The following is a 26,210-nucleotide window of genomic DNA, read 5'->3' on the forward strand; positions in this document are numbered from 1 at the left end:
TCGTTGTTGTTGTTTTTCTTTTTATTATTATTATTATTCTCAGCATATTCATAATTCAACACATGACATACAGGAAACACTAACATAAACATTCTTAATGAAAGAGAAGAAATCATGTGACCCAATCGGCCAGCGGAGGCTCTCACCTCAAAGACATGCGGCGGCGATGCCAGTTTTTTTTTTTTTTAAACTCATAATCAAACACACCTGAAGGCTGGATGGGTTTCACCTGGAACCTTCTGAGGCAACGCCCTCTGGCAACTTTGTCACGCGGCGGGGAGAGAAGAAGAGAGAGGTCTGAAAACGGGGGAAACTTGACCGTTCGGGTGTAAAGATTGAATGCAACGAAGAGCGAACAGCCGCCGGCAAAGTTGCTCATCTTATTGCCTCAAAACGTTGCAGGTACGTCCCAGCCTTGAGGAAAATATGACAGATTCATGCCCTTTTCTGCTGCAAAGGAAGTGCTTTAGTACCCATGTTAGGGCTAGGTAGGTACAGTCGGCCATAGAAATAGGATGAGTAGATTTACAGTGCTGTAATGAGATATACAACATATTATACACTGGTTCATGAGGGAGGCGTATGCTGTCTGATGCAAGCCGGCTCTTTGTTTCTTTGCCTTGTTACACTTTCCTGCAGATTCGTCATGAATAACTGACAGCTTTTTGGATAGGGTTATAGATGGTGTGTATAATAATGCCTCCTGGTTATCATTCTTCAACACCGGCTCCAGGTTATTGATTTAAACTTCAAGAAGAGTGTGAGAAACTGCAGGTAGGACACACTTTAAAGCAGCCGTTTCTTTAAAAACGCCGCTGGTTCAGTCTTCGTATAGTGCATTTTGTTTTCAGCGTCAGCGTTGGGACATTTGCCTCTTCTCCGATGGTAAAAGAACCTCAGTCCCCACAAATGCAATCCCACCCCCCACCCCCCCACCCCTTCCCATCCGGCCCCATGCCCCCACCCAAGCCCCTTCCCAAAATAACTTTATACTAAAACTTCACAACAATTCACCATCAACACAAAGGTCACACAAAGTTCCGTCGTTATGTCCATCCATAAAAACCAAGAACAGCACACGTCAACGTCCCCTCGTTCCCTCACGTGTTGTTGGCCTGATCTCACACACACACACACACACACACACACACACACACACACACACACACACACACACACACACACACACACACTCCCTGCCACACTTACATCCACCCAAACACAGTATGTACACATACAAACACATTCCCAGGGGATTAAAGACAGGCAGCACTCGCAGTCGGGTCGGGTGTATGTTTCTATTGCATCACATCCTTCTGTTGTCAGTTAGCTTGTTGCCAAGGATTATAACCGTACTTTAAGGACTAAAAGCAAAGGAGGGTTCGAGGATTTCAAGAGAGAACGGGAGGTGAGAATTTGTTAGTGTATATGAAGGAGGGGTGTGGAGGTCCGAGGGTCCAATCAGTCGTGGATGACGATGGGGCCTCGCATCCTCAGGCTGGGGTGAGGGTGCGGAGGGGCGAGGACGAGCCCCTGCGGCGGGCCCTGGGAGACCCTGCGCAGGGTGATCTGCTCGCAGGGCTGCCGGCAAGCGTGCCTCAGCTGGGAGCGGGACAGCAGCCGTCTGGCCCTCCTGCAGGGGTGGAGATAAGACAGGACATAAGTGCAGAAGAAGATACACTGATGCAAAGATAACATCAGTAAAAACTCAAAATCCAGTCTTGACCTTGGAAGCAGTAGTTAGTACTAATGACAGTTTGCCCAATTACAATTTCCAAGGTCAAGGATGAACTTTTAAACCAGCATGGATTAAAAGTATTAGCATTCCTTTGGAGACATGATTGTGGCCACCTGATGGATGTATGTCCAATATGCACACTCTTTAGCTCTGCTTTGGTCTCCACCAGCTCTTGCTAAACACTCTCCTATGTCCACTAGCTAGCTGCTAACTTTGTCTATCAGCTATTTGGTGCTGAGCAGGTGGTGCACAGTTGAGCAAACAGACATAAGAGTGGTATAAATGTTCTAACTTTCAGCAGTGAAGTAAAAAAAATATATTTCCAAAGATGGATTTTAACTGCTTGTCTGTGATTTGGGGAAATTTGGGCTTTTAAATTTGACTGCTTAATTTTTCATGTACTTTATTTAACCTTTATTTTATCTTTTTTACGAGTCACACAAGAGAAGTGTGACAGTTTCGCTGTAAAAAGGGTGTTTGGGCTGTTGTGAGACAACAATGTGGTGAGCTTATTTGTCATGTACACCCTTAGTTTACCTGCGGTTTAACAATGATACATGCTAATGGATTTAGGCAATCAACCACTTGATTGTGGGTTTGTAAAAAATACCCTGTTGTGAGCAATGTCGCCTGTGGATGATCACATCAGGTGTAAAGCTTCACCAGCAATAACAGACACGTTCAAGACGTAAGATGAAGAAACTAATAAAGAGAGAAATTTAAGGCGAGCAGAAAAGTTCAGTTTCAGAGTGCAAAATTAATCGAGCAAGAGTAATGGAGTTACTTATATCTGTCGTGAGGTAAGAGAGGGGTATCTGCAGGATCATAAAGGAGACGTGGTAATTGGCAGACTGCAGTGGGCTTTGTGTTGTAACAGGAAGTGTCTTTTAACAGCCCACAGTGACCAGAAGCACTAAAGCCACGACCATGTTGGACACAGCACTAATGGAATTCATTCAGGGACAAAGGCGAGATGCAAAACCACAACGTCTGGGTGATTGCTCAAGGTTCCCTTTAGGCCGTCAAGACAAACACCCTGAAATTTAATGCACAGCGAAGCCCTCTTAACATGCTCTCATTCTCTCAGCAGCACGGAGGATGTTTGTCTTGCATTGTGAATCGGGAAACCCATCCGTTCCCTCCAGATCCCCGCTGTTGATAAAATGAGTGATAGAGCACTCATGATGATTGCGTACATAATGCGCCCGCGGATCCGAGCACCGTAAACGTGTCTGCGAGTGCACGCACCAGCCGAGCGTCTACACACATCCTTCAACGGGCCTTGAGATTGCTTGTTACACAGCGTGAGACACGTATTATTGCTCAGAGAGAGGCGAGCAGAGCAGACTCAGCTCTGGTGGCACATTATCTAAAGCTCTGCTGTTTGTCTGTTCAGCTGGCCGTCGGGAGGAGGACAGCAAACATTTAAATCTCGCTCAAACATACCAACCTGTCTCATTTTCATTTCGCTTTCACTTCCATTGTTTCATAATATTTCCCACTTCTGATTCTCGGTCCTGTTGTTTATCTGTCCAAATCCAACTTTACTTCAGTAAACGCACCAATACTCCTTTGTAAAAATACTTCATTACAAGTAAACAGCCTGGATACAAAATCCAACCTTACTAAAAGTATTATCAGCAAAATGTACTGTAAGGATCAAAAGTAGTAGCCCTGCAGAAAAATGTCTGCTGTGACTGATATATTACTATATATGACAGTTCTACTGTACGTACAGTTAGGTACTTTATTTCAGTGCCTACAACATAAATCTGAGAGGTTTTATTTTCATCTTATTTTTACTATCATTATCAAGTGAGTTTTATTCTCCGTCTTATTTTGCATGAATTTTTTATCCTTGTTTCATATGTTTTCTGTCTTTCTTATTTGAAGCACTCACTGGGCGCCCAAAACTTTGGTTCAGACTGAAATATCGCAACAACTACTGGAAGGATAGCCTCGACATTTTCTCCAAATATTCATGTTTTCCCGCGGATGAATCCTTAAGACCTTTGCCTCTTGTGTCAGCAGCAGGTCAGAGTTGTCTAATAACCTTTAATCCCCTGACTTTCCCTCTTGTGTTACATGAGTTTCACATTCACGGTTAATTATTACACGGAGAGCCATGAAATGTTCTACAAACAGTCAACAAGTCATATTGCGGAGACGTTCATGGGTCACGGAGGATGAATCCTAATAAACTTCTTATCTGCTGAGTCAGCTGACTTTCTGTTTCATAGTGAAAGGTCTCGACAGGTATTTGATGATTGCCATAAAATTACATACAGATTCATTTTCCTCCACAGGATTATGGCAGCATCGTGATAATTTGTTGACTTTTCATCAGCTTCATCATCAGGTTAACGACGCTCTGTAATGCTCTGCCTAACCTTTGCTGAGTAAAGCATTAATCTGCCTCTATTTGTCTCTCTTGCCTCCTTGAATAAGTGGGAGTGATCTCTCAATCCTTTGCTCTGCTCTGTGGCGCACTGCGTTCTTCATCGCACTGAGAGAGAGAGAGAAAGAGTGGGATAAAGAGACGGAGGAGGGGACAAAATGAAACTTCCGATCATTTCTCATTAGCAGCAGCCTTTCAGAGCAGATCTATTAATGTCTTTTATTCAGAAAGCAGAGCCAAAGGGTGCAGTATTCAGAACCATGCCGTCTCTCTCAAACACAAACGCACAGCCATCATGATCCCGGCGCTAAGTGAGTGATCCATACGAGTGCATCCATGGTTAATGTGGTAATGATATTTCCACTCAAGCCCCAGCGGTGCCTGGCTCCTCGCTGGCCCATCTGCACCAGTTAGCTGCTCTAATTTTAGCCCTGACGGTCGGAGGGCGGCTGTGAGGGCTGGGTGCCATGGCTCATTTAGACACAGGCTTAATGGAAGAACATCTTTCTCTCTCACATACGGACAGGCAAACATTGACTCATTATGTGCATATGAGCGTGTGAGAGAGTGTGAGTCTGTGTATGTGTGAGAAAAATAGAAAGAAACTGATTTTTTTAGGTGCAAAACATAAATGAATGTTTATTCAACAGTTCATTCAAAGTGACACAGACCATGAAATCTGCAGTTTGGGGTTATTAAGACATTTAGATCAGTATTTTCTGAATATTATACCTGGACTGTGGTCTCAGGCAGGCTATTTGTTTACAAGGCAGAAAAAAAAATCCATATCAGCCTGTATCAGTCAGCGGGAGGCAGAGCAGTGGAGGATGCTGAGGCATCACATTTTGTGAAGAGCTGTTTGTGGAGGAGCTCATCAGTTTTATTTCAGCACCAACTGAATGCATCATCAAGTGGTACATTTCTGCCCACAGTTTTGTTTGATTCAGTTTAAGTCTTGAGAAGAATCTAATATCTCTGCAAATGGCACATTTAACAAGTCTAAAGCTGTGCTGGCAGCTGTCAGTTTAGCAATGCCACGCATTGAGCTAAATGCTAGCATACTCACAATGCTAACATGTTGACGTAAAGTATGTATATAGTTTATAACGTTAATTCTATTAATTTTTATTTAGCGTGTTAGCTAACATTTGCTAATTATCACTAAACAGGAAGTACACCTGAGAAGTTATTGGTTTTGTGAGTTGTCCGTCAGAATGATAATAGATTTTATGGCAATCCATCCAAAAGTTGTTGAGACACACTGCAAAAAGTAAAATCTAAGATGAAATATCTTAAATCGAAGTAACACATGCTTGTTATTTGTCTGACGAGATACACCCTCGTACCAGGAAGTTTCAATGTCCGAACATTTCACTTGTTTCAAGCTTTTTTGTCCTTAATTGTCTTAATCAGATATTGCAAGACCTCACTGGGATTGGTTACTGGTTACTTTGTCAAAGTCCACACAAATATACTTGTTTTTTGTCTGGCGGCACTGCTTTTAGGATAACTGTGTGTGGATAGATAATCTTGCTCCATCATTAGGCCCTGCAGAGAGTTTCGAGCTGTGCTGTCATGAATCCACTCCAGCGACACCATTCTCTAATAACCCATCTAACATACCTTTAAGCTGCCTCTGAATCCTACATTCACCCAAGCAAAGAGCAGACTGTCGGCTTCACCAGACCCTTAGACTGGTTCTGCTTTGGCTAAACTAGAATGGCCCAACTGGTGCTTTCACAGTGTTTCTTATCTGTATTAGAATTTTGATGAAAGCAGACACATTTTACATGCAAGCTTTCCGGGCTGCTTCTCTGCTTCAACTCAGTGTCTCTGTGTGAATTTAGCCGCATATGTATTGTGTTGTATCTCTTTGTGTGCGTGTGTGTGCACCACACAGCTGTCTGAGGTCACCACAGGACGAAAATAACCCAAAATGCCTTTTTCTGTCTCAGCTCAACTCTTATCTGCTGTCGCTGCTCGTTTCACAGCACCACTTGCTTTCCCTTCACACACACGCACACGCGAGGTTTTCACCACTTCTGGGGACATTACATAGACTTGCATTCATTTTGTACAGACTTAACCTTACCATAACCATAACCCATATTTGCCAAACCTTAGCCTTAACCTTAGCCTTAACCTTAGCCTTAACCTTAGCCTTAACCTAATCCTAACTTTAGCCCTAACTCTTTACTATAAGATTTAATGATTTACATTATGGGGATTTGCATTTTGTCCCCATAAGGGAAGCAGGTCCCTGCAATGTGACTCTGCAAACAGACTCCACAATGTGAGTAATACAGGTATATACACACACACACACACACACACACACTTCTGGGGACATTATATTGACTTACTCTAACAATAACCCAAGTTTTCACCCTAATATTTAATGATTTATGTTACGAGGTCTTGCATTTTGTCCCCACAATGTAATACACATCCACACACACAGTCAGCCAATCGGAGGTCAGAAAAGGGTCACCTTTGCTTACCTGGTCTCCCGGGTCACGAGGAAGAAGCTGTCATCAGGGGCATCAATCCAGTTGGGGCGTCTCTTGCGGATCATCACTCCTCCACGGGTGTTTCCACTGCTGCTGTTGCGGCCGTTATGCTGCAGAAAGACAATTAGGTATTGTTTTATTACAATAAGCAGTGATGCAGTTGTACAGGATTTGTTAAAAAAAAAAAAAGAAAAATTAATGTAAGTCACCTACCAGGAGGGGTCCACCTGTTATACCTGGGTTCTCTGCAAAAACAGGAGAAGAGGCACATGAGGGTATCTGTCACCTGTGATTAGTATTGATTAGTTTGACTTTTCCTAGTTACAAGTGGTGCAAGAAATGACTGTGTTTCAATGTCAGTAAAAATAGTGAAGTTACCAATAAAAAACAAAGTGTCAGACTGAAGTTGAATCATCCAAATTATCCAAATGACCCCCATCTGCTGATTCGTTTTCATTAGAATTAGTTGTCATTCTCTCCAACGAGCTAGTTTAGATAAGAAATGGCAGAAAAGGTTATCAACTCCGGGTGTATTTCCACTAATTTGATTTTATCAACAAAAAGGATGACAAGTACAATATCAACACTGTTTGGCCCCCAAGGGTCATTCACATCAGAGGTAACTTATTTAAAAGCAAGATGGGATGCATTTTCCAATTTTTTTCCGGGGTTGGGGGTGGGGGTTGAAAGGATGTAATACAAGTGATGACTTTCTGCTTCTAGGCATGGTTAAGTTAAGCGGTAACAAAACAAGTCTTAATCAGCTGTATGGAATTAGTTGAGCAGTTTTTTAAAAGAAATCTGTGTCTGTGTGCGTACCTGAGCGTCTGTCTGGCTCAGCCCTGCTGTGGTGATGGTAGCTGCGTTTTCCCAGCATGCCGTGGGGGCCGTGCGGGAGAGAGGAGAGGAGGCGCCGTGGGGGAGGCGTCTGCAGGCCCGGGGTGCGGTGGGAGCGAGGGGCGTGGGCTGCCGGACGGGACTCTGGAAGAGACACCACACTGGAGCTGCATCAACTGGCTCCTATCGACCATCTGAACCATCTCTGTTCATGTTCCTTTGATCTGATGCTGATTTTCGGTACAATGGAGCAACATGAGTTTGATTAAGGTCACATTTAACAGCTTATTACGTGTTGATTTACCTAGAAACTGCAGAACACTGGTCAGAGTGCTCCTTTGGATGGCTCTGGTTTTGGGGAGGCGAGTTCCCTGCCCTTCGGACACCCTTAACATGTCTAAATCAAACACACACACACAGACATTTTACAATCCAGTGCAGTATCCCTCGGACTGCATGATCTCCCCCTACCTGCTGAAACACTGACCAGGAATACTAAATACTGCTTAACATTTCTGCTGAATCATGCAAGTTAAAAAACAAGTCAGCATGTTATGTCTTAAATCAGTCCCGTTGGTGAAAGATAACCTGATCACGATGTGAACAAGGGCGTCTTGTGTCGATGAAAACCTACTTCCATGTTTAAAAATGAATGTAAATCCTCAGCACAGGATGCAGGAGTCAATGCAAGTGAGCTCTGAGGTGAGGTGTTAATGCGGTGACTTACTTTGAGGGATGGCATGTCCACTAAAGAACAACCTCTTCCACGTGCACATACAGAGATGTAAGTACATGCTTACATGCGCACACAAACAAAAATAACACTGTAAACAACACACATACATTGATATATGAAGGTATTATGACAGCAGGCACTGAAGGTTGAGTCCATGCTGGGGGGGGGGGGGGGGGGGGGGGGGGGGGGGTTGGGGGGGGGGGCGTGCCTTTATGGTTTCTCTCGGTGTGGTGGAGTTGATGGACAGATAACACGGGACACATGAAGCACAAGGACTCGGAAGAGATGCTTTCAGGTGTGACTTTATTTGAGGTCTACTCTCACACTCACACAGTGATGAAAGAAAAGAGCAAAAAAGAGGTAGAAGATGAGAATATTGCAACAGCTGTTAGAAAATGAAGGACGAGGAGGCAAAGTGGAGGGGAGAAATGGCTCTGAATGGCAAATCCTGTCCACAGGATTTATAAGAGGCAACATGATGGATTCATATGAATATTGCATGATCTGAACACAGGAGGGGGGGGGGGGGGACCATCCAAGAGGACATGGTCCACCTGATGACTCCTTATGGGAAAGCCTGATCTACAGTGGGAGATGCAGCCAGCAGCAAAGAAGTCAAGAGCAGCTAGTTATGCTTTGTACCAGACAAACAAGGTCCTTACTTCAGCTTCAGCCTCCCTTCTTTCAAGTTTCATCAGTCCAAATCACTCTAAAGCTCATTATCAACCAAAACACAATTCATTTTGTCCAATACACTCACAGAAACACACATGATTAACAGCATGAAAGTGCGCGCGCAAAAGAGGAACACAAAATGTGGAAAAACGTGATGGCAAGCACACTGAAGCCGAGGTTCAGTGTTTACAACAAACATCTATGGCGTGACAGCACGGGGGGGGCACGCCTGTGCCGGGGGGGGGGGGCGCTGTGCAAAATAGAGCTTCTCTTAGTAAAATACATTTTCTCTACATCTAACTTCAGCAAATATACGGCTCAGACTAGAATATGAGTTCTACCAGATCCTTTTACAGACTACTTGTTAATGACAGGAGCAAAATCAGTCGTGTGTGTGTGTGTGTGTGTGCGTGTGTGTGCAGGCGTGCTTGTGTAGAATCGCCCTGTTTAACCAATAAATCTTTGTAATTTCAACAATGGCTTTCAGTTCACAGAGTCTACGAACCGTAACAGACAAAAGAATAAAAACAAAAAAACAAAAACACGAATGAAAAGATGATCAAAACTCATAGTTATGAGGACAGGCAGTCTTTATTGGAAACAGGGGGTGGGAGAATACAAAAACCAAAATAATAATAACAATAATAATAAAAACAGAAAGAGAGACAGACGCGGGGCAGAGATGGGGGCTGATGGTGGGGCAGTCAGGGTGAGGAAGGGTGGTGGCTGAGTGTGTGTGTGTGTGTTCGTGTGTGTCTGCGTGTTGTGTTTTCTCTGCAGGTGTGTGTGTCCATGTGGCAGAAGTTAGGAGGAATTGAAAGAGCTCTTACACTCTGCCTTTATGGCCCCACAGTTAATGGGGACAAAGGGCCGGCGCGCAGCACGGCGCAGCCTGATGATGTCACGGCACATGTGCCGGGCCAGCTTGGTGAGGCGGGTGGCCTGCAGCAGGAAAGCCTGCTTGGTCTTCATGGAGGACTTGGGGCTGCCGCTGTTTCGCATCGGCACCATGTGGTTGGCCTGGCGAGGGCCGTGACTCCGTGAGCGAGGCTCCTGGGAACGAAGGAGGACAGAGGACGAGCCAGTGAGTACGGCCGCATCGATGACAGCAACGCATTTCTCAATATCAAAGATACAACAGCAGACCGTTTTCTGCCAGCGTTGGAGCAGTTTTGGTTATTTTGTCTGACAGATTTCTTCATTTGAGTTTTTGTCTACGCTGTTCTCACTGGTTTTTAAGTGGGCGGGGCTCAGCTATAAAAAGGTGTTGTCATGTACTTCCATGTACCAATCAGCATTTAACGACATCTGAATCACAAATGTACTGACAGTGCGTGAGGTTGTTTGTTTGCGCTGCCACAAACTGCTGATTAGCTAATCAGCTAGCTAAGATTAGCTAATAAACGACACCAAAGGACGTTTTTGCTTAATTTTCAACTTGGATTGTTTTGAAACAAAGTTTTCAGGAGCTTAAAAAACTGATGTTTGCCTCACATGTCGCTCCACTTTCAGACTATTTTCCTTTGCATTAGTCTCTACATCACAATGTATTTTAACATAAAAGCATGCTAACATCACTGGAATGCTAAAAAAACAGGTTTTCAAATGTTCCAACCAAACAGAGAAGCCGAAGTCCGTTTCCATCAACAAAATCACATTTTAGCTTTCGAACACAAAATCTGCATGCACAAAAACAACAAGCATGCAAAATATTCTCTGTTACCAGTTTATTAGGCACACCCAGCTAAAGCTAACACAGTCAAATAACACAGCCCCCCCCAGTAAATCCCACCCTTGAGATGGTTAAATGTTACGTTCTTGTTGAAACAACTCTATAGAGGTGTTCACTCCACTGCATGATCACCTCAGAGGCTGCAGTTTGTGCTGTTTTAACTGCATCAGTGACTACTATCCACCACGTTTATGTCAATGGGGGCGAATAAAAGCCTCCAAATTTTCAATTGAAGTTTAAATTAAATGATTATGGCCTTCACCGAGGATGGACATATTGCAGGGCTGTTGTGTTAGACTGCATCATTTAACTGGCAGTTGAGTGTGGAACAGATGCCAGTGGAGCAGAAATTGGGTACAAAAGACCTTTTTTCATGGCAGGAAGAGCAAAGGTGTAGCTATTAACTTTAAAAATGGCTGCGGTTTCAGATTTAGGTCAGCCAGTTCCAGGGCTCCGGTGCTGTGCACGCAGGCTGGCTGGCTCACACTTTACTGGGATACTTCAATTAAACAGAACCATCATTTAAATTATTAATCACGGCTTCTTCTGCTGCAATAATATCAAAAATCTCATGGTGTGACAGAGGCTTATTTAGCACAGAAACAGGGTAGAAAAGGGTAAACTACAATGTGGCAGCTGTGTGGCCTTTTAATGCCAGATACAGTGAAATACAGGGTAAACTTTGCATCCCACTGCCAGCTGCAGACACAGACAAACAAAGTCTCTTAACTGGTCATTTCCCCCCACAAACGAATCCAAGCGTGTGAATCTATTAGCAGCTAATATGCGAGATACAATATGAGATGTTTTGAGCTCACTGAATAATTGATGCTGATGGCTCTGGTCTGCAGAGCTGCAGCTGTGCGGATCAATGTGCTTAGAAATGTATTTTTCTGTAATCCTTCGGGACCGTGAGGTCAGGCGACTTTAAACAGAACTGTTTTACTCGTGTGCCTTCTGACTGGGCTTACGTTGCTTGCTGGACTGGGGGAGGTCCTCTCCTCTGGGCCCTCCGCTCTGCTTGGCATCTTCAGGCCTCCGTACTTCTTCCAGTACATCCAGCAGGAGACGCACAGGCGGCACTGCATGTTCGGAGGCCCCCATGAGTACCACTGGGCCGACTGCATGGCTGTTAATGTACGAAACGCATTAATGACGGTTAGAAGCATCGCTGGGGGAAACTGGTCCAAAGACACTTAGCATATTGACCTCTTTTCCACCGTCTCCGGTCTCTTCCTCAATGATTTAATCAACGTCCAAACATCAGACCGAGTCTCGCAGCATGTCTGCTTAAACGACCGCAGAAACTCTATCTGAACAATTTTATTTGTGACTGAAATCGTGGACAGTTGTATTATGACTCGCTGTCAAACTTTCTGACAAACTTTGCTCCACTCACAGATGTAAACATAACACTTCCTGTCACTGCTTCAGAATAAAAGCTTTCTGCCAGTCACCATTATAAGGCTTTTATTCTTTGTTGGAAGCTTCTTAAATGTGAGAATTTGCACTTTTCTCTGTGTAATATTATTTGAAATGTAATATTTTGGGGTTTGGGACAAAGCAAGCAACGTGAAGACGTCAACTTATGAAACTGTGGTGGCCATTTTCACATCATCATAGCTTCAAACTTTTCCTTAAGAAACTGAGCCTAGGGAGATATTGATCAGTTGATTAGTAACAGCTGTCAAGATAAATAAGCAGCAAACAGAACACAACACAAACTCACTATAGCAGCTCTCGCAGGCTCTGCCCCCGCCTGCTGCATGGTAGGCCCCTGGGCCTGCTCCATTCACGGTCGCCATCTTGCCATTGGTCATTGAGATCTGGTTGGGGTTGGGCTTGTTACTGTCGGAGAGATGAAAAGAAGAGGTTTAACTTCTGAGAGAGATTTAAGAGCGACTGCAGCTGCCTTGTGCAGCGCTTTCAATCAAAACACATCAATTATGCATAAAACAACGATCATCTTGCAGCCACAGGTGCAGTAATGGGGGGACTTACTATGTGGGGATATAAACCTGCTTCAGTTTGCTCTCTGCCTCCGCTGCCTTCAGTCTCTTCTGCTCAGAGAGAAACACAATGAATTGATTCATTAATAACAAAAGAAAGCAACAGTCGTCTTCCATAAAAACCCTCTGAGACAGTTTGACACCTTTCAGAATTAACTCTGATAGGCAGCCTGAAAATAGGACTGCAGAGATTACAACGATGATCACTGAACGTGTCAGTGCATTTCAAATGTGGTGTTTTCCATCTTCTTTACACCTTCCACTCGTCGTCTATACGGCTGAAAAGCCCTTTTTTGCTGTGAAAGGGATCGACAGTCATGTTTCTCTGTGTATTTGGCTGATTCTCTTATTCAGGGTGAACTCTTCTCTAAGAGCTCTGTGCATTTCACAACTTTTAAAGCTTTTCCTGTATCCTAAAATCACTTCAGTGAACTGTCTCCTCCGCCTGTTTTACAAAACATAAGTGTCTTTGTCCTGGCGAGTCCTGCCGGATTACGTCTTCTCTGGCTCTGCAGGGACGGAGCCTTCTGAACCCCGATCGTGTCAAATGACTCATTTTTAACGGAGAAGCTGCATTACAAACAGGGGCGTGCCTGGAATTTCAGAAATGAGGACATTTCACAGGCAGCGAAGTTCTAATGGAACCTGTGGTTGAGCGGCATTGTGGGAATTGTAGGATCCAAACTTTTTTTAAAGTCTGAATCATATTACAGACTAAAACTCCAGATTTCTCAGCTTCTGCCGCATCGATTTTTTTTAACCCGTCTCTCAAGAGCCCTCAAACTTTATGGAAGTGCAATATTAAATCACTGGAGTGCCCATCTGCAATGCAGCAGGTCATAAATGTACACCAAAGAATGGAGAACGAGACTACAGAAATATGAAACCTACACTCAGACCTAAAGGCAGGGCAAAAAATATTATGAGCGCCCCTTTCACACCCAATGACACTATCACCTGTTACCAATGAACCAGTTTACCTGTGGAATGTTCCAAACAGGTGTTGTTGGAGCGTTAAACATCTCATGGATATTACAAACTTAGAAACGTGGAGGTTTTGTTTTGCTTCTTCTTCTATAAGCTCTATGAAACACTGAATGTGAGCAAAAACTTTGTTTACAAGAAAACTTCACGAGGCTGCTTTCAGCCTGTTCCAGCACAAACGCAGAAATCACTGAAAAACATTTTTCTTGTTATGAAAACAGTGGATCAGTCTCACCTGTTGAACGTATCTGTCTGTGGTCTTCCACATGTAGTAGTACTCTATGATACTAGTCAGAGACTTCCATGGCAGCTTCATAAGGGGAAAGAATGAGGAAGTGTGGAGGAAGGAGAGAGAGAGACACACAGAGCAAATTAATGATATTAATATCTCATGTTCTTGCCATCTGGGTGCGAAAGCCTTCATGTATATTCATGAGCGAGAGGCATCGTGACCAAAGAAGCTGAAAGCTACCGGCTTTGGTCCCAGACGAAAACACACACTCTCACACAGACACACACAGTGATTCACACATTTAATAAGTATTCATGAGCACCTGGTGCCACTGCATACACCCATGTCCTGCCTTTATTGTACAGGAGAGGCAGATGAGACGGTGGGAACGAAAGTTCAACAGAATCAAAAAGTCACTCCCTGCTGGCTTGAAAGACAGCTGCTAGAACTGGTAATTCTGTCCTTCGCAGCACAGTGTGTGTGGTCATTTTGAATTCATGCAGAGGACAGAGGATTCCCATCGTGACAAGTTTTACTGGGGAGGACAAAGTATCAAAACGTCTGTAGAAACTTCTCAAATGATGCCTGCAGCATAATCCGACTTCTCCACCATCCATCAATATGCTAAACAACTTCAAAAAAAAAAGCCACATTTTCCATCAAAATACTGCTCCACACACGAGCAGAGCTGGTTTTAAGATGACGTACACGAACAGACAGACAGCTGGGACGTGAATTATGCTGGAGGAGTGACCTGAGATCATTTTAATAACATTATTCCCCAATATGAAGCATATTTTAACATATGAATTCAAGCTGAACACAGCTGCAGTTCTCCATTAAAGGTAAGTCATTCTGGAGCCGAATGACTGCGGATGTTCTCCTCACGGTCCGCTAGCTGTTCGTTTTGCATTGTCGTTTTGTTTGTGAGCGCACAACAAAGGGAAGTGGAGGAGGAGACGGGGGGGAAGAGAGTGCTAACGTCGTGTAATTACAGGAAGGCGATCAGCGGCCGTTCTCCACAATGAATCACTCCACCTTTACGCATAAAACAACCAACTCTGAACAGCCACAGATGTCGATTCCTCAACTGAGATCAAACCGAAAGGCAGCATGTTTTTCATGTTCATCTTGTTTCATCTCCTCATGAGGATAAACAAACCTCATTATTCTGACAGGAAGTTCAGAAAGAAAGATGAGCCACATTTAGGGCTGACTGAGAATCACGGCTGACAACAACATTAAAAACACACCTGAACTTAAAATGACTACATCAAACAAAACTGTATCCAGCATCATGTTTATTCAAAGCCACCTAAGGCAACGTGCCGCTGCAGACGACATCCCACTAATCCTGACTGACACGACGCCGCACAAGCTGGAGTGTGAGAGCAGTTAGAAACTTACAAAGTCTTGTCGGATGTCGTTGAAGTCTTTGCCGTATTTCTCTAGAGCCTCTTCGAACATGGCGGCTTCCGAAGCGCTCCACTCCTCCATCTCGTCCCTGCAGAGCACCGGGCCGCCCGCTGGGACCAGTACGCTCAGCGCGCTGGACAGGTCGTAGTTGTGACGATGAAGCGTGTCCATCGCATGGAACTGCATGGAACGGACACACAGAGGGCGAAGTCAGGGCTGTACGAAATGTCTTGAAATATGGTGAATATACAACAGAAATGCATGTAGGCAGCATAAAATAATGAAATGCTAATCACGCCTTAAGGCTTACTAATGCTGGACCGCCCTGTTAATACAGGTGCGTGTCTCCCTTTGTGTGCGACAAATGTGGACTGAAGCAGAATACTTTGTTAGATTAAAAGCATGATGGGACTTTTGGAAAAACTTTCAATATATTTAACTTTTGTACATTATGACACTCTAGACTTATTGGAAATTGGGTCACACGAGTTGAAAACAATCGTACGCAGCCACCACGGGAATCTAGATCCACAAATATTATGATACTACTAATATTAGTGCAGCTTAATCTTCATCTGCAACTGTGCAGAAAGACTGGGTTTAAAGAAAATAAACAGACACGGGAGGGAAAAAATAAGAAAGACAGAAGCTGTGCACCATCTGAGCTTTGATGTCGAATTCGAACGTCAATGTTATAATCATTGAAGTCACGATCAGGTACTGCAGAGTGTGTGCTCAGCTCACCAGTGTGATATCTCGTGAGGCTGCAGCTGCGCTCATGTGTAAGCTCGGCTGTCTGACTGAACTGCTGCAGTCCAACGCTCGAGCAAAGGTCCCAACCGCCCTGAGAAAACACACACAATTTAAACAACCACGCAGGAAATATATAGCAAAAAACACAGTGAGATTTATGTGTCACTTCACTGCAGCATAACTATCCATCTGAAAGTTGGGGCTTGTTGTTTTTTTTGCTAATTGGTTTTTATAGAAAAACAACACACACACACACACACACAAAGAACAAACGTCCAGTAGTAGTGGCGCCGACGAGCCAATTATGAATCAAACACAATAATTAGTCATTCTGAAATATTTGATTTAAACACAAATCTTTCCATTATTAATGTTTAATGCAGTTTCTCATCCATTTCTTATAGGAAAACTCATGAATTTACAAACATGAAAACAACAAGCTCTACTTTGGAGCTCAAACAACAACAATGCCCATTTAGAGCTTTTGTGTCTGTTATCACACACGAACACAGTGTCACAGAAGTGAAGGTTTTAACCCTTAAAGCAAACTGTTCAATTAGCTAATTATTAGTTTGAGTAGTCGCAGAGAAAATAATTAATAAGTACCTTATAAAGGCTAAGAAAGAGCCAACGTGCTGCTAAGAAGCAACTAGTTGATGGTGAATATGTGCACCTTAATATAAAGACTCTATATATTGTCAGGTGGTCGTCAGAGGTCAAAGGTCAAAGGTCTTACCGTGCCACCACTAGGAATTGGTCTATCTGTTTGTTGGTGAGTGGACACTCTGGATCCCACAGCTTCTCCTCCAACTTGGACTGGTCCCTGTCATCTGCCTCACCTGCAGGGACGCACAGAGACGACAGCTAACACACACCACGGGAGACACTGGAACCACGATGATCAAGTCGTGAGGTCGCCGCGTTAACTTGTCTGATGGAGCGAACAGTTTCAACTCTGCACACGCTCCCTCAAAATGTCCACTTACTATGTGATGGTACTGGACAGAGAGCGAGTCTGTCCAATCATGGCAATGGTTTTAATAACAAATTCAACTCAGACACAGGCTGCAAAATTCAAACCCTAACGTCTCTCATGAGCACATATAGATATTTTTCAACTTTTGTTTAAACTGGCAAGAAAATAAAAGAGACTTTCCCCATAAGTCAACATTTGAGGAATACTGCCTCAAGTTACCATTAATACTTGATCCTCGTATGGAAGATTTACAGAAACACTGGAGCTGCGTGTGTGAAACAGGCTCATCAAGTCACTGTTCATATCAAACAGAGAGCGTCGATCACATGCTTTATCTTTGGCTAAACCTCTAACAAAAGGCTGCTGTAGAGGAAGGTGGAGGCGCAGATAGTGAAGCTAGAGATTAAAAAAAATTAAAAAAAACCACGCTCATGCGCAGATGGAAACAGCAAAACGTGAAGGTCTAATTAAAGAAATCACACTGAGGGAAACATGCGTGTGCTGACCCTCTTGTAGCATTTCAGGTACGTCTGCCTGAAAGCGTGGTCCCACTCTGATCTCTCCTTTGTCGGCCAAAAGGGTCTTCTGTGTTGGGTCGTACACCAGCGAGTAGAAGAACGTATCCTGAAGAAAACACAGCAATCAGCACCTCGAATGCTAAACCCGGTCACTTCTCGGCAAATTCACCGGATTTATTTTCGAATTTTTCTTGGTATTCGCAGTGTGAAACTGAAAAACTGTTGGATTTCAAAGACACTCTGCTGGTGAACCCTAAGAAGAAATTAGAAGAAGAAATGCTGCAAATGAAAATTCTGTCTTCTCTTGAGTTGAAACAGTCAATTTATCAGTGAACTGACATGACGACATGCAACTATTTTGACGATTTGACGTCATTTTCAAAGTAAGATTTGTCTTACGTGACAATAAACTTCATAGTTTTAGTCTTGAGGTGGAGAGGAGGAGTACTCTGACACCATCATCTTGAGCGTTACTCAATTATGCAGCACATTTTTCCAACACGTTACGGATCAAAAGATAAAGGAATAAAAGAATTGTCTGATTAATCGACAATCAGGGTAATTGTTGGTTGCATCCCTGGACCTTTCTCTCAGTTCTTGACATGTGACACATGAAAGAGCATGTGAAGAATGACTAGACCTGCTGTGACAAAACCAGTAACAGGTGACAAACGGAGTTTTTTCTCTGACTCACCTCTTTGTCAAGGTATGAAAGAACAGCTTCAGTCTCATTCAATAGCGCGACACTGCACTTCCCCCTAACAGGGAGAGAGAACAAGCGCCATGTAAAACACCGACACAGGAAGTGAGCCAGGCTCAATTTGTCTGTTCATGGCTGGATGAGTGACCGTCCATGGGCACTGCCTGCAGACGATGAGGTGTGTTTGTGTTTGTGTGTGTGTGTGTGTGTGTGTGTGTGTGTGTGTGTGTGTGTGTGTAAAGTACCTGATGTGTGTTGCAGGTAGACTCTCATACTGCCGGGAGAGGAAGAGCTCTCTGTGGCGAAGCTGGTGTTTCTGTTTTTCTGTTAGCTCTGTCTCTGTCGGGCTCTCCTTCTCCTCTTCCAACTCCTCTGCGGGAGGCACACACGGGAGAAAATTACTCCAGAAAACACATTAATGATGTTAAAAATGGCAGCCATGTGTCACAGAGGCAAGCTGAAGACAAACGACACACAAAACGTCAACAGTGGCTTCATAGTGATAGGTAAATCACAGACCAACAGATTATCAAAGTCCCAAATGGTTTCAACCTAATTCATCCATTTATCTCGAAGTTTTCATACAAGACCACGTAATGACATTTCATAACTGCGCTGTCTGCAGATATGAAACAACGGGCTGGTAAAATGACCCTCGAGGGCTTTGCAATCACAAACTATTGCTGCCATCCGTGAAAGACGCACAAGCCATCCTGCTCAGGACGATTACTAGAAATTTAATTTTAAGGAGACAGCGTCCATCCATAAATACTGGATTAGCTTGCTGCTGCTGAGTCAGCACATAATGCCACGCAGCAGATAAACATCTTGAATCACAGTTACACAGCGCAGGCACATACTTAGACAAATACATATCATCTGCCTTTGGCGACTACCGACAGTTGTTTTCACGAGCTCGTACTGGCACCAGTTCAGCCTCACAGCAGAGCTAGAAAATCCCACAGAGCTCCAGATCATTTCCACTGTCCTGATATATATATGATCACACTTCAAGCAGCCAGTGTGGTTCTTCAGAAGTGTCAGAGGGTCTAATAGCTTCTAAACTCCCCCCGCGCGCACACACACACACACACACACACACCTTTCGGTAACTTTCCCAAGCCGGCAATCTCACACCCACTTCACACTGCGATTGGCCAGCTGTGCGTTGGTGAGGAAGGAGCCAAGGTTTGAACTTCTCTCTCCAGATCTTTTTTCACAACTGTTTCACATTTCATGTGAACGACGAGTGCAGAGCCCGTCTGGAAACGTGCGCTGTGATCCGCGCATTTAAACCACATCTCCTCCCTTTCTGTGGCCGCCGCCTTCCAGCGCGGCTGCTCGGAACGTGGTCGCGCACGCCACGCGAACCGCTTCCGCTCCAGCGTAAGCCGACCCCGAGCTGCAGAGCGGCGTGACACCGAAGGCCAATGTATGATCAAAACAAACGCGTGCAAGCAAGTCTGAAAACGACAGCTGACTCGAAAAGCCAAACTCCGTGTGAAAACTTTGCGTCAGAGAGGGGCAAGACACAATGAATTGTACAAAAGGGAGTAACGACAAACAGATAGATGTGAGGAAAACATCTGACAAGCTCTTCGGTGAAGTATACTGACAGTCCACTCAGCTAAGCAACGTCTGGTTAGTTCACCATTTGTACAAAGCTTCTCTTCAGGTTTTAGTCTAGCAAACTGTCTCCATTTTGGAGCTCCTCTCCTTCATTATGTTGCCGCTCCTACTTTCATCCAACAGACAGCAGCTTCGCCATTTTCTGATCTGCTCTCCTTTGATACATCAGAGCTGTATTTGCTGTGTAAAGACAGCTAATGGAAACTGAAAGTCTTTTTTTCTCTCGCTCTTCTGCTGCTGTTTCAAACTGAAAGCTTCCCATCAGCAAACCACTGGAAGGCGACTACAGGAAGTCTACCTCGTATTTGTCACGGAGGTTAGCGAGGGTGCTAATTTATAGGCCTTCGCAGCAAGATGCGGACATTTTTCAGGGCTTTGTTAGCGGATGAGTAAATGTATTCATCTCAGTATTGAACGGCAGGAATGGGCTCTGTTGAGTTTCTGGATGCTTGAAGTGCCACAAACAAAACTCTATTTACCTCCATTTTGTTAGGGAGATACTCTAAATCATTGCCAAATAAACCTAAACTGTCTGCACAGCTTGATAACAGTGAGAGAAGGATGGAAAATGTGTATTTTATGGATTTGGTTCTGACCTCTTAGCGCTCCTGTGGAGCTACTGTCCAGCCCTCGGCTACTGTTTGGGCTGCAATCGCTAATCAGCATAACAGGCAAAATGAATGCAAATCTTGCGAACGGGGCTCCAACATAACTCGCACTATCACTCGCTCAACTTAGTACAGACGTCACAAACTCTGCACATTGTGTTTTCTATCTGTGAGCCTTTTGTTTCCCCCCTGAACTAATCTGAGTGTGAATTCTTTTATTTTTCGATGTGGTAGGCAGTGTTAAATTTCATTGTTTCTGCTGTCTTCTGCTGACCAGCTGGGAGATGACTGACTCCAAATAGCTCGCAGACTTGGCACTGTGCTGTGATGAATGCATATGTCCCTGCATACTGTATGGTTTATGTTTCTGAGCTTAAGGTCACTTCGTGTTTACCAAGTCTGGACAAATCAGCAAAACTGGTTTTCCCACAAACATTGACCACGCAGAGAGATCAGTACGCAGCCACACAGCACACTCCTGTCTTTCCTGTGGGTGCCGAGCCTCAGTCATGTAAAATTTTCACTGGGTCTCCTGCTGCTGACTCCTCGTCTCAATCATCCTCCTCAAAGTTGTGGGTTTGCTTTGGCGGAGGAGAAAGTGATCAATAATTTGTTTTATTCTAACAGGACAGAGTGAAACATCACTGGAAACAGGTAGAAGGCTTCCCACACAGAACAGGTGTTGTTGTGATAACAACACCTTCCTTTCCTTTCCTTTCCTTTCCTTTCCTTCCCTTCCTTCCTTCCTTCCTTCTTTCTCCACATAACAGCCACATTCACACTTCAGTCCTCTCTAATAAGGAATTGAGAATTAAATGTGATATACAGATATCAATAGCACTGGAGGACCTATTTATAAGCTAAATGGTCGCACTCTGGAGCTATTGTCGACATGAAAGAAATAACATATTGACAGTACACGTTACAATGTGCAAAGGACGTGCTAAGTGGAAACACAGCAGGAAACGTCTGCTTGATTGACATGCAGCAGAAAGCCCATAATAAACATTTTCCTCACTGACAACGGCTGAAAATATAAATGCACCTGACACACTGGCGCTGTAACGTACATTCTTTACATCTACAGATTATTTTCTCGAATCATTCAATTAATTGTTTGATCTGTAGAATGTCAGAAAATTGTTTTAAACATATCTTCACATTTGTAAAGCTATAAACAACAAATGTTGTGCATTTTTGATTGAAAGGCGACTCAGAAGAAAGGGTCGATTATCCAAATTGTTGCCAAATATTTATCTGTGGATGGACTAATCAAGTACTGATCACTTCTGCGCTACGTCTGACTTTGGTTAAATTAACAGACAGATCCTGAAGACACTGTATCGTCTCTGAGGACACTGAATGGCTCTACAGCGACTTAAACTTTCATTCACGAGAGACGACCAAACAGAGAGTCTGAATGTGTTGACAGGAGTTACTACTCACTTGCATGTTTGTCTGCGAGCTGAATGAGGCTGTGGGAGATGTCTCTTCTTCTGTAGAAACAAACCACCTTGGCCTCCACGTTCCCACTGGCCGTCTGAAACGGAGAGAGCGCAGGGATTCAGGCTGACTGAAAGAGCTGGCAACACCTCCCCGCACAAACCTCTAATTTCCCATGAGACTTGGCTCCTTTATGTGCTCGTCAAGCTACGCTGCTATGACAGGCTGACCAGGGCAACAACAGCGCTTTGATCAAATGATTGATTGACCGTCTCGCTGCATAATTAGGCCGACAGGCTTAAAGACTCAGCTGCTATTAAATGCTGTGACTGATGGAGAGTGAATGGATGTGGGGGTACGAGGTTTGAGGAAAACTAGTTCCAACTCCTGCTGCTTTTTAAAGGAGGTTGTAGGTAAGACATGGACAAAATAACAGGAGCACCTCATGAAATACTGCAATACAATGCAACACACCCATCAATAGGACTATGAAAAATGTCGATCAAGTTTCATCAGCTATTCCCTTTCAGCCTCAACACAGAGGCAGCATCTGTTGCATGACGACTGTTTTACGTTGCATCATGCTGCCGGGAGTTCCTGTTATTCTGTCCACCGCCTTTATCACTTACGATAATCACAACGTCTCGAGTCTTTATTTTATAATGAACAGCCTCAATATGTTTTTTCAGGTGGATATTGACCTGACCAGACATTTTCCCACCCACGCCATTTGATAATTTCATGAATTTATCTCAGTATCTCTGCACAGGAAAAGGTTTTCTAACACGGCTGTTAAAGATGCTTGTGTGGTATTTAAACAAAAGTCTGTGTTAGCTTTGGTCTGTTCTTAACTGACACACTCGCAGGGAACAAGTTTAAGCAGGCTAGTCTTCAACTGATCAAATATCAGCAGAAAAACATGAGATCACGTTGCTTTTCAAAGCTGGTATAAACTGATCTTTGGTCCAAAGCTATCTGAGCACCTGCAATATTCATTATAAAAATCTTCCTGCCCACACATACACTTCGACAGGTGTGTCCCTTGATATCGACGGCAGTTAGGAGACCATGGAACACCTGTCGTGCGCCGTCATATTGCAAACACTTTAAGTCACATAATGCACAAACACGGCATTACAAAGAGGGGGCCGCGGCAGAAACAGACAGGAATTCTAGCTATTCACCCTCGGGCATGAAAAGGAATAAACACGCACAAAAATGACATGCAAACACCACATTACCTTGTTGAGTTCTTCTATCCGGCGGATCAGGTAAGGGTTGCTGGAGGAGTTCTCAAAGAATACATAATCTGCAGAAACAGAAAACACATGCTGATCACTGTAATGCTGCATTAGCCTGCGGGACTAAGCGACCACTTTGATCTGTAAAATCAAATGCAATCCAGTACAGTAGCTCAGTCATAAACTACACCTTTACACAAATCACAATATCAGATATTAAGTTAACTGTGGTTATTGTTGAAGTCATCAGTGGTGATGTGACGTGTCAACAAAAACTCAGTTATATAATCTTCCTAAATGCAGAATTTGTGGCAAATCTGTTGCATTTGATGGCATTTAAATGCGTGGATGTACCTAGGAATGTACATACATTTACATGTGTATACTGAAACCACCATCTCATTCCCAACTCACCAAAACTAAGTTGGGGAACAGGAATCTGGCTGAGTGACATTCTGTTGAGTTCTCCCTCATTTATTACATATATCACTAAGCAACCAACGGTTCACTACTAACACCTGAGGCATGTATATCTGAGTAAATATGAAGACAGTCACGACAATCAGCAATTGTTACATCTAGATGCGAAGACCATTAATAAACTGGGCAATTGTGATGAGTAAGCAACACAAAGAATATCAAACAGGTCAAGGCAAAGGAAATTATATGTATACTGAAAGATTTTCAAAGGCCGTGAGACAGCTACCACGCTGTTATGACTTTGTGAGATAAAGGAGTTGAGGACAGAGATGAAAGTCAGAAGTTTCCACTGCTCATCAACAAATTCAGCATAAACATGACTTCACCTCGCCTGAAGAGCCAGAAATCCAGCCTGATCTAACTCTGCCGGGCAGAATACACTGCAACTCTGCAAACTTCAGTCCAGAGAATGTGCTGCTTTCAAGTGCTGTCTGAACTATTGTAATTATTAAGTTCCAAAAACATAAACCTCTAAGAAAAGACCTAAATATGCCAGAGCTGTCAGGGGGCGACATTCAGTTGCATTCAGTCAGTGTATACATTACTGTTGTCTGCCTCTGGATTCATCCCCACAGTTTTACTACCGTAAAACAATACATTTCAGGCCTAACATCAACATCCTTCACTATCGACTGTCAGTGCTGCACAGACTTGAACTAGCCACTACATGTGTGAAGAAGCAACATTTCATAACAGATTTGCTCTTTGTTTCATAAAGAACTTGACCGGATCAACAACTTTTAAATTATAGGATATGGAGTTTGCTAAAAAGCACTTTAAGGAAGCAGAGCTGCGGCTGATGTGACCATATGGACAACGAGCTAGCATACTGTAACCGATAGTGACAAACTGCTGCCAGAAATATCACCTGAGCAAAGATGCTTATTGTTTATGTTTGTAACATGTGAAGCATCTGTGCCATTTCAGCTCGTCCACGGTGGATCTGAAGCCCGAGTACGTGTGAATAGAGGTGCGAGGTTTAATCCAACCTGACGCAACGACGCCATGAATCGAGACTATAATTTGATGGTGAATTCCACTGGACTGCTAACAAGCTAGCTAGCAAGTGAAGCCAATTTGCTAATTAATCGCGCTTGAGGTTAAAGTAGGCGGACAATGTGGCAATACTCGGTGTCTAATGTTACCAAGACTGTTAAACTCATTGCTCAAATACTGTAAAACGAGCGCCACAGCTGCAATTATGGTAATCAGTGAAGCCATTGCTGGTGCTAACGTTAGCTAAATAAGGACTCGCACTAATGGCTGCATGCCAGAAGAGGCAAATACAAAGGCAGCCTCAGACTACCCGTGGTAACATTTTAATAACCTTTCAAACACATGTCTAGTCGAGAGGTCCCACACCCATCAGTCTCCCGTATCCCAGGTCTAATTATCCGAAAACCAAAGCCCAACAAAGGTGCCAACAATTGAAAAATGTTTACATTGTAAGCTAGCTATTTAGCAAGCTGGCGGCTAGCTGCTGTGGCCACGACAGACGCGAGGCCTGACCCATTTTGAATCCCAAATATTTAGAAATTCTCACCTTCCTGCTCCAACTTAATGCATCTCTGTTATCGTAGCACAGCCGTATCTCACTATTAGATGCAAACTAACCACATTAACGCTCCATAATGCCCAGGGGATGCAAAACTGGAAGGGCTTCTGCTTGATAAAAAGATCCACATTGACATACATACCTCCGACCCGGTACATGTTGGCCGCCATTTCTGCCCTCCCGGAGTGTTAACGTAAACCATAAACTAAGAGGAATAGAATAAATTAATAAAAACAATAAAACCCAGTTTCTTAAAAGATATAAGGTGCGATAAATAGTGATCGTCGAGACTCCGGCCGTGTGCCCAATCGGGAGATTTTTTGGCAAATCAACCCCCCCCTCCTCCTCCTCGGATTCACGGTTCCCTTTACAATACAGTGAACTCACGGCAGCCAAAAGAAGTCGGATCAACCCGAAAAAGCACTGACTGGTGACGTAGAGAGGGGGCCCGCGCACGCGCGCACACGGGCACGCGCGCGCACACGGGCACATACACACACACACCATTACCTTTTAAACTCACTGTAGAATATTTGGAAATTACGCAACGTGTGCATAATTCATTCCACACGCAACCATAATTGTGATGTATATTCAGCAAGTTACCGTACAAACAAAATAAAACTTTTGAATAAAAATCAGCCATACAACCAGGTTCCTTAATATTACCACGGGGATACAGGGACAAGTCCTTACACGTGCTGAACAGCTCATCCTAATCAGAATATGATATTATAAAAACTTACCAAACTTTATATTTATGTGTCATGGATGAACAGGTGTTGTGCGCAAATCCCAATGATTTTGTTCATGCTTGTTGATAATTTTGAATGTGTTTCAGTGTTTTTCATGGAGGAGAATAAACTGTAAGATACCCTACACAGGTAAAAAAAAAAAAAAAAAAAAAAAAAACCATCTGTAGTTCTTTATACCTATGGAGATAGTCTCTAGCTACTTATAAGTGTGTAAAATTACGTCTTTCTCTGTATGAGTTTTCTCTTTCCGTGCGTGTGTCCGTGCGCGCGCATGTGACATCATTG

General features: G+C 43.7%; 1 protein-coding gene across 2 annotated transcripts; it reads right to left on the reverse strand.

Annotated features, from left to right (window-relative positions):
- Window positions 1–25,654, reverse strand: mta3 (metastasis associated 1 family, member 3). 2 transcript variants are annotated; one of them, XM_076759912.1, is made up of 19 exons: window positions 25,313–25,654; window positions 23,136–23,203; window positions 21,898–21,991; window positions 18,460–18,586; window positions 18,209–18,272; window positions 17,503–17,620; window positions 16,757–16,859; window positions 16,012–16,111; window positions 15,259–15,447; window positions 13,855–13,929; window positions 12,628–12,686; window positions 12,356–12,474; window positions 11,598–11,755; window positions 9,725–9,947; window positions 7,788–7,880; window positions 7,466–7,627; window positions 6,860–6,891; window positions 6,628–6,756; window positions 1–1,633 (listed from the first exon to the last, which is right to left on the reverse strand). In XM_076759912.1, exons 1-18 carry the CDS (start codon window positions 25,338–25,340, stop codon window positions 6,634–6,636), a joined length of 1,935 nt encoding a protein of 644 aa, XP_076616027.1. In that variant the 5' UTR covers window positions 25,341–25,654; the 3' UTR covers window positions 1–1,633; window positions 6,628–6,633. The 2 variants fall into 2 exon arrangements, with proteins under 2 accessions (XP_076616027.1, XP_076616026.1); XM_076759911.1 differs by having other exon boundaries at window positions 6,638–6,756; window positions 25,313–25,549.
- Window positions 25,655–26,210: the final 556 nt, after the last annotated feature.

Source organism: Chaetodon auriga, chromosome 20, assembly GCF_051107435.1.
Source record: "Chaetodon auriga isolate fChaAug3 chromosome 20, fChaAug3.hap1, whole genome shotgun sequence".
NCBI lineage: Eukaryota > Metazoa > Chordata > Actinopteri > Chaetodontiformes > Chaetodontidae > Chaetodon > Chaetodon auriga.

What these genes read in the sequence shown, in the direction of transcription:
- mta3 (XM_076759911.1), bottom strand. Translation starts at nt 25,340, where the DNA reads ATGGCGGCCAACATGTACCGGGTCGGAG. An exon ending in TTTCATACCTTGACAAAGAG is followed by an intron (nt 17,621 to 18,208) that starts GTGAGTCAGAGA and finishes TGTTTTCTTCAG; the next exon opens with GATACGTTCTTCTACTCGCT. An exon ending in CAGGTTTATATCCCCACATA is followed by an intron (nt 12,475 to 12,627) that starts GTAAGTCCCCCC and finishes TCTCTCCGACAG; the next exon opens with TAACAAGCCCAACCCCAACC.